The sequence below is a fragment of the Rhagoletis pomonella genome, unplaced genomic scaffold (genome assembly GCF_013731165.1).
Source record: "Rhagoletis pomonella isolate Grant_MI unplaced genomic scaffold, Rhpom_1.0 Rhpom_scaffold_00007, whole genome shotgun sequence".
NCBI lineage: Eukaryota > Metazoa > Arthropoda > Insecta > Diptera > Tephritidae > Rhagoletis > Rhagoletis pomonella.
This window is the reverse complement of record NW_023458561.1, coordinates 71,825,686-71,841,662: the sequence shown is the minus strand read 5'-3', so window position 1 is coordinate 71,841,662 and position 15,977 is coordinate 71,825,686. Positions and strand designations below refer to the sequence as shown.

The 15,977-nt window shown below is 36.6% G+C and overlaps 2 protein-coding genes across 2 annotated transcripts in view; one reads left to right on the top strand and one right to left on the bottom strand.

Annotated features, from left to right (window-relative positions):
• The window catches only part of LOC118743996 (anillin), a 7,672-nt gene extending 1,531 nt beyond the window's left edge, over positions 1 to 6,141 (top strand). Inside the window, exons 4-12 of the mRNA XM_036476760.1 lie at positions 8 to 353; positions 418 to 649; positions 897 to 1,029; positions 1,117 to 1,299; positions 1,356 to 1,580; positions 1,660 to 2,032; positions 2,097 to 2,395; positions 4,659 to 4,910; positions 4,973 to 6,141. Coding sequence (XP_036332653.1) covers positions 8 to 353; positions 418 to 649; positions 897 to 1,029; positions 1,117 to 1,299; positions 1,356 to 1,580; positions 1,660 to 2,032; positions 2,097 to 2,395; positions 4,659 to 4,910; positions 4,973 to 5,440 — 2,511 coding nt within the window. The 3' untranslated portion in view covers positions 5,441 to 6,141. The remainder of the gene's footprint in view (positions 1 to 7; positions 354 to 417; positions 650 to 896; positions 1,030 to 1,116; positions 1,300 to 1,355; positions 1,581 to 1,659; positions 2,033 to 2,096; positions 2,396 to 4,658; positions 4,911 to 4,972) is intronic.
• Positions 6,142 to 9,021: 2,880 nt separating this feature from the next.
• Positions 9,022 to 15,977, bottom strand: part of LOC118743995 (feline leukemia virus subgroup C receptor-related protein 2) — a gene marked incomplete at its 5' end in the record, with an annotated part of 29,312 nt that continues 22,356 nt past the window's right edge. The window contains one exon of the mRNA XM_036476759.1: positions 9,022 to 10,998. Within this exon, the coding sequence (XP_036332652.1) occupies positions 10,665 to 10,998 (334 nt within the window). The remainder of the gene's footprint in view (positions 10,999 to 15,977) is intronic.

Here is a 15,977-nt window from a genome sequence, read left to right as displayed (position 1 = left end):
CTTGGCTCTTGCGTGTACTAGTGCTAATTCATCACCGTTTCTTACAAAGGCAAATGGTGACAGTAAAATACGAGAAAAGGTGGCGGCTCTTGTAGCGAGCGCTTCAACTATGGGCGAAAACAAAATCAAAGCTGAAATACATAAGCAACGCCAAGAAGACATGCAAATTCTTGCAAAGCGTTTCAACAAACAAAAAGAAGTTTTCAGAAAAGATGAGGAGCACATTGTGCAGCCTGTACAAATGAAAACTCCTGACACAAAACAGACAACAAAATTTAAACATCCACCCACACCGCCGCCTCCTCCCCCCATGCCCAATACATCTTCGAATGCGACGAATAAGCGGCATTCCCGTTAGTAGAGTCAATGATTTATATAAGCAAAAGTCCACTGTTGTCTTTTTCTTTCTTATTTCAGCTGGCGATGCCACTTGCGATGATGAAAGCAAGCGAGCACGTAAATCAGGTGAAAATATAACTCAAACAACTCGGCTTTATCCCGCACTGTCAGATTTGGAATCTGAGTCTGATCGGGACAATGGTGGGACCACAGCTACTGTGTCCGAGCATGGCAGCGCGGGTGAAAATATGCGCATGTTGACAGCAGCTCCTGAAACGGACAATGCAGAAAGTTATAATGACGAAGGAAGGTGGGAGGAGCGTTTTTATTCTTGTTTGTTATGCTTGCTGTGCATTGAATAGGCAAAAAAATCAGCGTTTTCTTTCAAATTGTCGTATTATCATCTAAACATAATTTAGTTTAATTCTCATTTGAGACTGATTCATTCTAACACTATTCTTAACATCATGCACATATCTATTTAATTCAATAAATTATAGTTTGAAAGAAATCATACATTCCTTCGTTTTTAACTATGATCAAATTATTATTTATAGTTTTATGGAATCGGAGGATGCAGACGACAGCAGTATAGACATTTGCAATGGTAGTTTGGGTCGAGTAATAATGCAAGTGGTACAACAGAATGACCATCAACAGCAGCAACACCAGTCAACGAAGCAACGAAAGGTGCGTAAGTTTAACGTTATAAGTAAGAAGCTATGAGTATACGTACGAAGATTTTCTATGCACTAACTTACAATTTAATTAAAATAGGAAGTACACTATGCTGACAATAATGATTATTATGGTTGCGCTGATAGCTCAATGAATTCTTCCGATGCTTCAATGGGTGTTGATGATTACCTGGATGAAGCTTTAGAAGACGGCAATGATTCTTGCGCGCAGGAAAGCGGCGTTAACGCGGACGACGGTGATGGTATAAATCCACCGAGAGAAGTATAAAACAAAAACTTATTTTTGTTTATTATTATTAATATTTTATAATTTTACAGAGCAAAGGTACAGCGGCCTCAAATAGCTTTTCCTTCCATAAAACCCCCAAAAAATACACCAATTGTCAAAGTATATCAGAAGAAAATGAGGAATTGCCTACGTCTACAGCTGGCTGCACCCCACATCCAGTGAAATCTGAGCTGAGTATTAATCGTGACAACGATGATAAAATGGTCACTTTGGTTCATACGGTCAGCTTTTATAGACGCCAGCAAAGCGACAATGTAAATATTTATACTTTTAATGTTGAATAAAGCAGTTGCTTTTAAGTTATTACATAAATTCCTATTGTTCTTTTTCAAGAGTGCCAGTTCGACGCCCGTGCGTAAGGTATGTCGCGAGCAGCAAGTACTACGATCTGATATCGGTAATGCAACGCGTGCAGCAATGCAATTTGATTCTCCTAAACAGCAAGAGATTAACTTTCAAAAGAGCAAACACGATGAAACATACGTTGTGGAAGAAGGGGAAGAGGAAGAAGGCAGTCCATTCGAGGAATCGGATGCAGATGATGATAATGTAGTGCAAGAAAAAATTAAAAAACTTTTGGATGAAGTCTGCAAGCAACAGACCGTAATTGCTCAGACAAGTCAAGCACTGAATTTGTGTGCAGCTACGGTAGAATTCTCCGGTTCAACAGAGTCAGTTGAGGGCGAGCGCCATCTGCTGGTAGCAAGTAAGATGAAATAGATTTCATTAAATCGAAATATCAAAAACTTATAAATAATTATACGTTATAGCACACCGACGGCAGGCATGCTTAGATGAAGTACAACGCTTGCGAGTAGAGAAATGCTTGAGGCCGGTTGGTGCATTGCGCGATAATGGACGACTCACAGTCAAGGAGATAACCATACCATTACGTCAGGATTATATTCGAAAACTCGCTGCGGATACCATATCCGGCCATCATTTGGTTTGTTTGCTCAAATACAATGAACACGTTTTGGCAACGAAGTCGGTGCCCACACTTCCAGGTCTGCTAGCAGTGAAATTTCCTGATGTATTGCAAATGAATAACGTGTATGCTGATTTCAGGGTAAGTTCAGTTATTAACTTTTTATTTGTTTTCCATTTATTCTTTAAATTCATATTACCTTTATATTCATCTCTGCGGTGTACTACATTTGATAAGTTTATCTGGTGCATTCGGTTAAATAAGCTGCTTCAAGGGCAACTTTATTTTTCGTAGATTTTTGCCATCAACCCCAGCTGGCAATAGTTGTACTCATGAGAAAGTATCGTAGGCAGGCTTTGGAACTGGGACTAAAATCTCCCAGATATGATACCTGTGAGTACGCCCACTGCAGTTATTTAAGTTGTAATATCAAGCGGTCATTTCTTCCAAAGGTCGTTATTGTTGTTTTATTACATCCACAGTGGAAGAGATTGTTTAACGATAAACTTACAGATGTCCTTGCCGCTTGCATCCATGCGAACATGCGATTCATGGCTTCCAAAATTTGTTCTCGAATTTGTGGGAATTTTCTCTCCATTGCAAAGCTTTTTTATTTGTTTTGAGCTCAGTCTTCTCAGCAAGATTCTGAAGTCGCATACATGAGCATAAGCGGAGTAAAACCAGTGAAATTATTTTTATAGATCTGTTTTATAGAGAATGTTAATATTTCTGACTTTACCGTTACGTCCAGCTAACTATATAATATCTACATACAATTTTTGTAGAACTTTCTTGAATGAACTTTAGTTTCTCAATTACTTTTACGATTCCTTTGAGAAATGAAAAATCTAAAGTACTCCTGCCATTCCATTACTTATTACATTTTCAATTCCTCTTAAAGGAGTTGAAAAAAATTACACTATCAGCACATACATAATTAATTCCAATTACAAAATACAATTCCCTTAAAAAAAAATACTTTTGAAATTACATATTTCTAATAATGACTACACAGTGTGCAACCGTTTAGGCAACGTGTTTAGGCAACCTGATTTTCTTGTTCAAAATACAAGAGGCAACCATTACGGCAACCTCAGTAGTATGTGTTCTGTTCTGAAATGAACGTGCAGAAAAAAAATTTTGTTTTCTACAAAAACCCCTTTTCAGGTAACTTGTTTTCAACGAACTAAGCCAATCAAATCAGGACACCACGGGGCAACCGACTCGGCAACCAACACAAAATATCAAAATTATAGGGTAATTCATCTAAACGCCCGAATGCCTCGTAACCATGTTAACCATGTAAACCTCGTAAACTTACTTAATTTTGTATAGAAAATCGGTTTATTTATGAGGTTTACGCGGTTACAAGGTATTTACGCGTTTCCATGTATACCAATAATTTGATTTTCGGGCGCAGGTTGCGGAATCACGAATTTCAATGAACAACAATGCCACATACGAGGCAACGGGCGAAGCAATATGCATTGGTTGCTTCAATGGTTGCCTCGTTTGTAGTCAGCATAAGGAATTTGAAAAAGAAAACAAATTCCTTTAGTGGGGACTGAAGGAATTCATTACCAATTGCAATTTCTGAGAAACGTAATTGAATAACGGACAACAGTTAAAAATTTACACTGATGCGTCAAACGCTGACAATCCTTAAACAACTTATTAAATTTTAAAAGAAACATATGAATCTCTGACTAAACTAGAAACTTCCTCGTCATTTAATCAATTTTTTAAGCGGTCACCCCTGACACGCTATGGCAAACGTCAGAGTGTACAACTCACAGAAAATTTAGGTAGATTTTTTTGCATAAATCAATTCGCAGGAATTATCCCAATTATTGCAGTTATTTTTCTGCATGATTATAGCCTCTAACTAAAAAACTACTGATATACCAGTTTTTGTATTAATTGTGTCGAATCTGTACGACCCCAAGCAGTTATATTTTTGGACCTGCTTTTTGAATTGTACCTCTTTTGAAACCATTTGCCTTTCGGATGTGGTCTCAAATTCTAGCTCCCTTCATTTGTGTTAGAGCCAGATCACAAATTGAAATAAAAGCTCGACCAAATACTCATGTTTTTAGATGTCCTGAGAATGAAAGGTAACTAAATAAATAAAAGTTACTCTTTAATACAATTAAAATTAGAAAAAAACATACTTTATCTTTGCAAAAGAGGTGCTATGTGAATAGTTTGAATAAATGTAAAAAAGTAATAAATAGTTCATTTAGGGAAAGGTCTAAAATAAAGGTCGATAATTTTAAACTTCTAACACCAAAGTTTAAATTTAAAGAGTTCTTTGTGTTGTCGTGTCACATTGTTAATAAACAATTTTAGGAACGAGATAATTTACTTACCCAAATATCTTGTTGCTCTTTTACTTTACCTCTAGATTACACTCGAGATTTATGGCATGACCGCCCAGCGTGAAGTTTTGCCACACGAGGTGAAATATCATATAAATCTTAATAAAAAATCTGGTATCAAAACGCCTAAAAAGAAAGGCAGTGAAAACCGTTTAGTTATGCCTCCTGTACAAAGTCCAGCTGGGCCGAATGTCGTGCGTACTCCTGCCTTAGTGCAGTATGGCTTTGCTATATTTTCCTTACGCGAGATACAACGCACATCTTGGACACTAACACAGGTATATTTTATTCAATCATCTACTATTCGAAGTAATTTACTTTTCTTGCTTTGTTGACACAGGTTCTCGGTGTTAGCCCTCTAGAAGGCGTAGTGCATATGAAAGCGAACTGTGAATTATCGGTTTTGGTCGAACATCGCGGCTTTCTAACCATGTTCGAAGACATTTCTGGATTTGGTGCCTGGCATCGTCGCTGGTGCTATTTGAATGGAAGCGTACTTAATTATTGGAAGTATCCCGATGATGAGCGCAAAAAGACGCCTATCGGCTCGATTGATCTGTACGCTTGTCGCACGCAGAAAGTAACTGTTGCACCACGTGATATATGCGCACGCCTTAACACTATGTTGCTTGAGTTCGAGAGACCGGCGAGAGAGAATGATGAGGAGTCGCTAATTATCATTCCAAATGGGCGGACTACAATCGTGCGATACCTTCTTTCAGCTGATACGAAAGAGGAACGGGAACTATGGTGTGCGTATTTCAATAAAGTTTTACTCTTGCTGCGAGCTTGGGGATCACCACAATAACTAATGAGTTTCGGAAACTTGAAAAGAAAACAGCTCTTTCGGTTAGGTGTTTCGGGGAAAAATGAGAGATACCTACATACATATGTATGTATATAGGTATTTTTCAGCTTCATCTTTCATCTTTCATTATACCATTCAACATATCATTTTGTTTTTGAGAAAACACCTGTTTCTAATTTCCACGGTAATAATGCATTATAAAACGTGCTGCCAAAGTCGTATTATACAAAAAGAGTGTGTCTCAACAGCATTCACATTACAATTTCACAGTTGGCATCCCGACACTTCGAAAATTACATATATTTACCAAATAATCATATAATTTTAATGTAACTATTGGTTCAAGCAATCAACATCATACGCTACTATGGCTATGGCTTCAAAGAAATTAATTTTGTTCGTGGCATTAAAATAATGAATGCATTTCGGTTTGTAACTATTTGAAACTTGTAAAAAAAAAATTTTTAGTACATACGTATGTATGTATTTATTCGTTATTCATATATGTATGAAGTGAATACTTCTCCTTGGAAGCGAGAGCTCGTTGAACATTTATTATTAGTATTATCTTTTAGCTATAGTAAGGTGTTTTCATATACATAAGTATGTATTGTATTAATGCATTGCTCGTAAATGTATATACACAATTTTAATTGCCTATATTTGTATTTTGCTAAAATTTCACAAGTTAATGTTTATTTATAAAAACGAAAAAAAAAATTCTATCTATTGGTTTTTTTTTTGGCTTTGGGTTTTGTTGGGAGTTCACAATACGCCAGGTTGTTCCTCCGTTCTTTAGTTAACTATCCCGGATTGTAGGGTTGTCAATAGCGCCGCCCACAAAATCGGTATCTTCTATTGATTCGCTTTTGTATCTGTTTGACTGCCTTTAGCTTGTTGAAAACGATTGCATTTTTTTTAAATGCATTATATTTGTATATATAGCTTTTTTCCCGGTGAAGAACGAGGTGGTCGGTATTGTACAATGGATAAACTTTACTTTCCTTTAATTTAGAATTTAACCTACGTTTTTTTTAAGGAAATTGGATAATTGATTAATTTTGTCATAATCCCAATCGCGAAGTATGTCGAAAAAGTTTGCGTTATTTCGAAAGATTGTGAAGCCACCCCGAATGCAGCTTACTCAACTAACGGAAGACCCAAGAAGCGTGCAGCCTCTATAGGGTCTGTCCATAGGGACAGAGGCGTCAGTTGCGTGGGGGTTTCCAGGCATACGAAGAGATGTTTCGAGTCGTGGGGTGTCTCTCCGCATGCCGGACACTCTTTTAGCACATCTGCATCTTATCTGCCCAGGTATGAGTTCAACCGGCTGCAGTAGCCAGAGCGTCATATGTATGCCCCGTGAGTAGTCTATTTATTGTTTTTGTTTCCCTTGGATCTAGAATGTTTGCATAGAACCAAGGCTTTTTTGGTTTCGTTGTGAAAATTTGGGCAACAAGATTGGGTTTGGTGGCCGGGAAAGTGAGGAACTCGTCACACCGTTTATTAGACTGTCCGAAAAATTGCATCTTTAGTATATCGTAGTCCTTTGGCTTATTGTAGGGCTTTCAAAAAAAAAAGGCTATGATTTCTCCTTAATGGAGGAGGAATTGAAGTGGAGTTTAAAGTCATGTTCAGAATTGTCATGGGCGTTGAAGATTGTAATCCGTGAAGCTGCTGCCCGAAGATGCATCACTGAACAGGATTTGGAAATTCGACACTCTAAAGTCCTGTATTAGGGTGGTATTATTACTTGCGAAGCGAATGGTTTGGCGAACGCAACTAAAAAATGCGTTAACAGGCCTATTCTGCATTGGTAACAAAAATTTTGTTACCGGTAAATTTTTAAACCGTTTTCGAATTCTGCGCACTGGTAAATTTTGTTACCATTTCATAAGGAGGTAACAAAATATTGCCCCGTGAAATATGCAACACCAGAAACAAGTTTTTCCAAGCACTCAAGCAGTACTTAAGGCCAAGATACAGAATTTAGAGGAAATGGATATGTTGGTGGGGGTGGGAATTCATTGCTCCACTGCAAACTTACTAGACACCTTTATGAGATTTAGCAGTTTTTAAGGTAAAGAGAATCAGACCCAAAAATGTACCAACTGAGTCTGGCGAAGGCCGGACGGCGGTTGAGAAAATGTTCTGCATTATCCTCGTCCTCCAAACACTATGTACACAGTGGATCGTCAATGATGGCTATGGTGACCATATGTCGTCCCCATGGATTGTGCCCCATAATCAGTCTTATCCGGGCTAGTAGATCACTGCTTTGTCTGAGAAGAAATTTAGCTACCACCTTGTCAGGCCTTATCAGGAAATACTTGGTTATATTGCAGGTGTCAAATGTGCACCAACGCCTCATGAGTTTTGTTTACGAGATCATTGATGCACCCGATCGTTTCCGCTATGCTTGACCCTAAAATTGGCTCTGGTCCAATTGGGCGCTCTAGAGAACCGCAGTTCGCCAAATCATCAGCCAGTTCATTACCTTGAACACCGTAGTGTCCTGATACCCACACAAGTTCTAGATTATTCCATCTTGTAATGGAGTTCAGCCCCAACTTACATTCCTGGACTAACTCTAAAGAGGTGCGAGCGGTTTCCAGGGCCTTTAGAGCAGCTCGGCTGTCCCTGCAGATCCTATTTTTTGTATGCGCCACCTTTCGCCAATTATCAAGTCCGCCACTTTCATTATTGCAAAGACTTCCGATTGAAAGGCCATTGCCATTGCACCCAAAGCGCTAAAGCATCTGAAGTTACCATCCAGATGCCATCCAGTTTGTCATTTGGTGGCAAAAACAAATGATTTTGCTCTGACAAACTTCTGAACAACTCTGACAACAAAAAATTGCAGTCGACACATTGTTTTCATTGCCTCCTCTTGGATCGCTAAATCAATAGGCGGAAAATTAAACAGCGCATTAAGTGCCGGTCCTGATGTTGTACTCATGGCGCCCGTAATGTCTATAAACACGTTTCTTTGTAGCCTGTTTAACACAGAAACCGCGGTTTCGACCGTGGTTCTACGCCACCATACTGCAGCAGAGTACGTGACGATCGGCCTGACTCGAGCTATGTATATCCAAAATACCATAGCCGCTCTCAGACCCCAGGTCTTGCTAAGAGTTCTTCCACACTGTCCGAAAACGTTCAGCGCTCGATTTACCTTCAGCTCGACGTGAGTTTTCCATGTCAGTTTCGCATCTAGAGTTACCCCTAGATATTTTATATCCATGGTAAGACTTAGGTTTACGTCTCTAAGCAGTGGAAGGTTGAGACCTTCCAATTTTCTTTTCCGCATAAACAAGACTAGGGTGGTCTTGCTGGAATTGACAGCAATTGCGTTGTCAGACACACTTGTTGCTCCCAATGCTGGAAGTCCTTCCAAGTGGACCACCTTCATCTTGGTTATCGGTCTTCCAACCAACTGTCGGCCCCCAATTTATATTTTGGTCACTGTAAATCTGTATATACCTATGTACAAATTAGTTGTGCATGTGTACATACAATTATTTAATACTCACCACTGCAATTCCTTTTTGCGCGTAAGGACCTTAAAAAATATGTATTTCTACTTGATGAATTGGTTGGGTAGTTCGTACCCGTTTATTGTTCGATTAAATATTGTACATTTCATATTGTTTCATCTGTTCAAATACAAATAGCAATTGCTTGGCAACTTATTGAACAGGGGGCCCGTTTCGAAATGTTTTTGAAGAAAACATATATATATATATATATATGTATGTATGTATATGTATCTAGTAAGTATGTATGATTTATGTGTAAGAATGCTTGTGTATATACTTCTCCTTATATACCTACATATAGTGCTAAAACACTGTGGCAACAACAATAGTCTGAGTTCATTATTTATGTACATATATTTATATCTTTATGCATCTCAGTATATGTATGTATGTATGTTCACATTTTTTTCGGAATACATTCTAGTTTTTGTATGTTTTTTCTGATAAAATATATTTTTCAGATTTTTTTTTTTGCTTTACTTAAAACTAATTTAACAACTTGCACTTCTAATTTCTAACTTATAAATATAAATATGTTCTTAATTTCTTTTTACTAATCTATTTACATGCTTACTTTTATACAAAACTATACATAAAAATTGTTCATTAATACATCTTCCGCAAAGCAAATTAAATGCTGGTAGGCAATTTGCCGTCGTCCATCCATCGTCGGATGAATTCAATAATTCAAGCTAACATATTAACACCTTTATTCTATAACCCGAATTTTCGTAATTCGTAGCTATGTACGTTACGAAAAACGACAAACCGACATGCTGCAACCCTTGCGGAAACCTGTGTAGCCATTGCCAGCTATCAGTTCCCTACAAGAACAGTGATAGCCATTTGATGGAGATCTCAATCAAGTACTTCTATCAACTTTTTAAGAGCAATATGAAAAACGTGATGTAAACATTTGTGTACATGTGATCGACCTTCCGTCTTCCCCCAACTTATGACCTCTTTTTAACCAACACAAAATTTGCAAATGTGTTAGTAAGATAAATGAGAATGTGTTAGTTTCGATCACAAAATTCCTATAGGGTTGTCTTTCAAAGACAGCTGTATGAAGGAAAACAACGTGGAAAGGAATTTAAAAAACACTCATCAAGTGCTTATTTATCCTAAAATTTTTTGATTTTACATATTTTGAAGGAAACGATGGATTCTATTTCATTTGCAATTATAGCAGCGGAGTAAGAGCGCGCTATGGAAATGAATTCATAAAGATATGCGGAGCTGTTGGGCATAGTAACCATGGACGCATCTACATATGTATGTATGTCAACTTCTGGTTGAATTGTTGAACTCCAAGCCATAACTTCTCCTATGCCGGAATAACTGGTTCTCAATTCAGTTAATGCAATAACAGCTTCCGAAAGTTCGAAAATACGATTCGGATTGCAGCATACGATTTCTACGATTCGTACCAAAATCCGAATACGTAAACGGTGCAGAATAGAGGTGCAAATATGTATCTAGTTAATCCATAAATATTTATTACCACTTGAGCTAATATTTTTGAGCTCAGATTTTGCTTAAGCGCTGCAATCATCAAATAACTAAAACGCGTTGTTAATTCATAAAAACGGGGAAAAGATAAAACTTTAAAGCTGCTATGAAATAGTTTCAAATACTAAACATACATTCGATCATTGCACTGCTTAAACAAAATCAATCCGTTCCTATGGATTGATGCCGTCCAACTTCCCAGATGTGATGACAGAAACATCTGAGGACTCTACAGGTGGCATGGCATCCCGATTCGCCTTTTGCCTGCGCAGATCTGGCTTAATTAGCGCCGTGATCAGCGTGCCCAGCACCAGCATAATTGACATGATCACATCGGCTGGTATATCTCCATAGGTGTAGAATACTTCGGAATACAGGGATGTGAATCCAATACCAAAAATTTGCGCGGCTGCGTTGAGCAGACCCGAGGAGGTTCCCTCCGGTTCCGGATATGTCAGTTCGGCGGCGAATTCAAAGCCTACTGGCAAATACCCCGTCATAAAGAAACTGTAAAAAATACAGAATTATGTGCATATGTATATGAATACATAAATTACATACTTTGAATCGGTATATTGTAATCTGAGTTCATCGGCGTAGCCAGAATGAAATTAAGGGGGGGAGGGGGGGGCTCGACTCTATTAAGCTGGCATTTGAGGGTACTATTTTATATATATATAAGGAAAATTTTAAAGTAAGGGGGTGGGGGGGCTCGAGCACCCCCTGCCCCTACCTGGCTACGCCCATGTCTGAGTTGCTAATCTAAAAATAAATTAAATTTAGCTTTAAATAATACTGCTAGATTCATATAATGTAAAATACAGTTTGACCACATTTCGCCGTACACTAAAAATATTCTCCGTTTCAGGTTTGAAAATCACCTAAAAGTCCGAAATATTTTTTTTTTTTTTTTTTTTCAAAATAATTAGATATCGCAAACCAGTCTACCTTTTTAGAAAACTAACCTTTGTTCAATTATTATAGTCTGAAAATATAAAACATTAACAGCCTCCAGACTGTTCTTTTTTAATGCCATCAGACTACGGAACTCGCTACCAATATCTATTAAAACCATGAAATCAGATATACGTTTCAAAACGGCAAGTAAAGCACAGTTCACTCCAAATCGGTACGCATGAAATGGATAACCCATTCTAACAGGTTTTCAGAAAATAATATCTATGGCTATGTATATAAGGTGACCCGGATTTTTTAACACTCAATGAGGACAAACTCTCCACATTTTTTTACAGTTACAAATTTTTTACATTTATTTTAAAACATAAATAACGAATAAATTAACAATTCAATGTTTCTCTAAACACAATTCAAAAAAGTTAATAGTACACTGCGTTGCATAATTATAATACCGCCACATATTAACAAGTTTTCACTATTCATTTTTAACCGACTTCAAAAAGAAGAAGGTTATCAATTCGTCGGAATATATTTTTTTATGTATCTTACCGCATAACTTTCGACCACGTTCACCGATTTCGATAATTATTTTTCTATCGGAAAGGTGGTGTCTCACAGGTAGTCCCATACTAATTTGGTTTAGATCGGTTGTGTTTTTTACTTAAAAATTAGTTGTTAAATTATTCAATTGTAATTGTATTACTTGCCAAAGAATTGTTTCGTTGTTCGTCTTTCGTCAAAGTTCGATTATAATTTTTTGTCAACGCTATACCTCGTTCAGCAATATCATTAAGATATTTAATTGTCTCTAAGACAACCAACTTAACGGTTCAAAAGTTATAACATGTTTAATGAAAATAAATTTTTTTACATGTTATTTACATAGAAAATTTCAAATGCCCATCGACAGCTTTTAAAATTTATTCAAAAACTTTTCCAAATGGGAGAGTTTCCTTCTCAGTAAATGAGTCATTTTAAGGCCATTAATTCGCCAGGTTAGTTATTTTGGATCGCACGAATATATAATAATAAGTAATAATAGATTGGCGCTTACACATAAGTTAGTGTTTGGCCGAGCTTCTCCTCCGATTTGTGGCGTGCGCCTTGATGTTGTCACATAAAGAGGAGGGACCGACAGTTTTACGCCGACTCCGACCGACGATTGTATTTTCATGATAAGCCGTTTTTCATGGCTGAAATACACTAGGAGGTTTGCCATTGCCTGCCGAGGGGCGACCGCTGGTAAAAAAAAAACATTTTTTCTAAATCCTTTTTGCGATATTGCTTTGACCAGTCCTGCGGAGTGGAAGCGCGCACTTCTTACCACTACACCACAGCGGCGGCCAAAATATATAGATATATATACAAGAATTACTCGTTTAAGTGGCAAATTTCGTGGAAAACAGCCCCAAAAAAATGTCTGGATCCGCCGTTGGACCTGTGTTATTTTTTATTATGTACTTGGATGTGAAATAACACATTATCTAAATTTTTTGAAGGATATTTGAGCTAAAATCCAACGAACATACTTGTTTAAGCCATTAAGCCATCTTATCAAGACAAAAAATCCCAACACACAAATATTGCCACTGATATAACTTATACATATCTGGCAAACAAAATGTCATAAATATGGTAGGTAATAATTTTCGCCTGTGAAGACGCGTCGTTAGCTAGTCTTTCAGTGTTGCAGAGGGTAATACGGCTTTCCTACGGCACCGTGAATTATTTACTTTGTTCGCTCCTCCAATTACGATCGCGAATTACCCCTTTCAAAGAACGTAAATCTATAAGAAGAGACAACACGTTATAATTGTAACGAGTGGGAACATCAGCATCGTGCTTTCTCTTTTGCCCCACTACGTTTTGTGATTGGATGAAAAGAGAAGGCACGCTCCTGATGTTCACACTCGCTACAATTATAACGTGTTGTCTCCTCTTATAGATATACGTTCTTTGCCCCTTTGCCACGGGCACATTCTAAATTCGATTTGACAGTTATCTATCATTGTGTTTTGTAGGTAGTTGCTAAAAATTTATAAGTTTTCGTATTAAATTGGTAATGTACACATGTATAAACTTTACTTTTCGTACTCAGAAAGTGAGTTTCGATAAACTTCCGATAAAAATTAGAGACGCCAGCGATTTGTTCGTAATGCGCGTGGTAATTGGATCTGAATTGCCAACAAATGAGGTAATTCGCTCTTAAAATTTAGTATCGAATTACGTAATTCGAAGGGAGGAAGGATTTGAAAATTTCATCACTGCTATAAAAATTGAAAAGGAGACCAAGGAGGACATTTTTCCATCATTTCGTTTACTACTATTTTACTAACGAATATAATAAAACTTTGGTATTCTTCAAGTTATAACTTCGTTGTTTTTTGATCAAATTAAAAATTGTCTCCTCTATTTGAAAGATACCTTTTTAACAAAGAACAAAATTTTAAAATCATCTGAAGAAAGGCAAGGTCATGCTCTTATTTGATCGTGAGGCAATAAAAAAAATTATTTGATCTTTAGAAAAAATTACATCAAAATCAGTTTTCCTAAAGTCATAAGTAAATTAAAATCGATTAATAAATGGCTTAGTAATGCTTTATTAAGTGATAATAAGTATATCTGTGTTTTACTTTTTTCTTAGAAAAATGTTTTCGTTTTTTTTTTTGTTTTTTATATACATACGTTGCTGCTGGTCTCTCTTTTAAGAGACCAACAGTAGTTGGAGAGCATACTAATTTTGCTTTTTCCAACATATCGCTGTTCAATCTATGGAATGGAATTTCCTCCTTTTTCATCGCTCATCTGGCCTAAATTTAATGGAAACGTATTCAAATGCAGATGGTGCAATTTAATGGACATATTACAGCCCATGGCATGGTAGGCAGACAGCATATCACTATGTCTTCATAATGTTCACTCTTTTTGTTTTCAAGAAAATTTTCATACAAAAAAGAAAAACTTGTCCATGCTTTTTTTCTAAAGACGTCGTTTGTTGTAAAAAATTACCGTCCCTAATCAGTTTCCGTATTTGTGGACCGACAAAAATACCCGTTAAAAATATAATTTAATTTCATTTTAAATCATGTAAAAATAGGCTTGCTTCTTTAAATTTCGCGTAAGTTATTCGTGGAAACAATTTTTCAAGATATTTGAATGTCGGTCCATTTTTGTCGAGTGCTTTCACAAATTGCTTTACTAAACCTAATTTAATATGCAGCGGTGGTAAAATAATGTCCGTTGGATTAACTATAGCAATATTTATATTTTTCTTTTCACCAACTACAAATGAGGTACGTGGAACCCAATCTTTTTGAACGTAGTGCAGGCTAGTTGCTCGATTTTTCCATTCACAAAAATAGCATGGATATTTTAGCCTGCCATTGAAAATTGTTAGTACTTTGAAATCTGCTATAATTAGCCACTTGTAAATTTTGTAATCTAGTTATAACAGTTAATATTTCAGCCATACTGTCATAAGATTTTTTTGATATCAGTAGCGTAAACCAATGGGACTGATGGAAACAAGCCACTGTTGTGTAAAATCACTGCCTCCAAACCTTAAAAATAAAAGATTAGAATATGTCCATATGCAATAACGTAATAAACGTTTTAATTTTACTTTTTCTTGAACCACCGATGCATAGACGCCAATCATATGGAATATGGTTATATCCAAATTTGTCAAACAATGCATTGACATCATTGCAATAAACCAAATTACATGCATACTATTTTTAGTGCTTTCACTGAATAGTGATCCAAAAGCTGAAGTTTCCTCAGTTCTACGAAATGTAATATTGACATTTTGTTGCAAAAATTTCCATTGTTTCATTCTTGAACCCAAAATTTCTTTTTGTCTTTTGGACAATTCTAAATCGCGTATAAGATCTTTAAATTCTGCTTGTACTCTTTGCACCGGTTTTAAGTGCCTTTGAATCATCTATGTCAGAGGTGCTCACCAAATTTAAGTTACTGAGCCAAGCGACAACAACGTCAATATCAATTACAACAACATCGTTCTGGGAATTGCAAAAAATATTTCAAACCCAAACTCACAAATTAATGCTACAAGTATACAGCTGAGCAAATGCAAGCCATCTCGAGGCAGCAGTGAGTGAATGTCGATTGATTTTTGTCCCGTTATAGGGAATTTACATGATTGAAACTTTCACAGGCGATTAGTTGAATCAAAAGTTGAATGAAAGTAGCGATTAGTTGAAAGGCCGTTTACACCAGGCGATTGTTGCTTTCAACTAAAAATCGCCTGAAAAATCGCCTCATGTAAATTCGGTATTAGCTTTTTCTGATTCAACGCATGTTTCATTTGTTTTGCTCTGATCTATAATATAGATTCTATATCGCCTTCTGAATCTCCAGCAGCAGAATATATTCCACCGTTTTTGAATAATTTACGTTTTTTACTTAAAAGACGATTTTCAAATTTTTTTCTTTGTTAGAAAGGTAAAACTGGTATCTTTCAAACAGAGAAGAAAATCTTTAATTCGACGAAAAAACAGCAAAGTTATTACTTCTTGAAGTTGTAACTTAAAGAATACCAAAGTTTT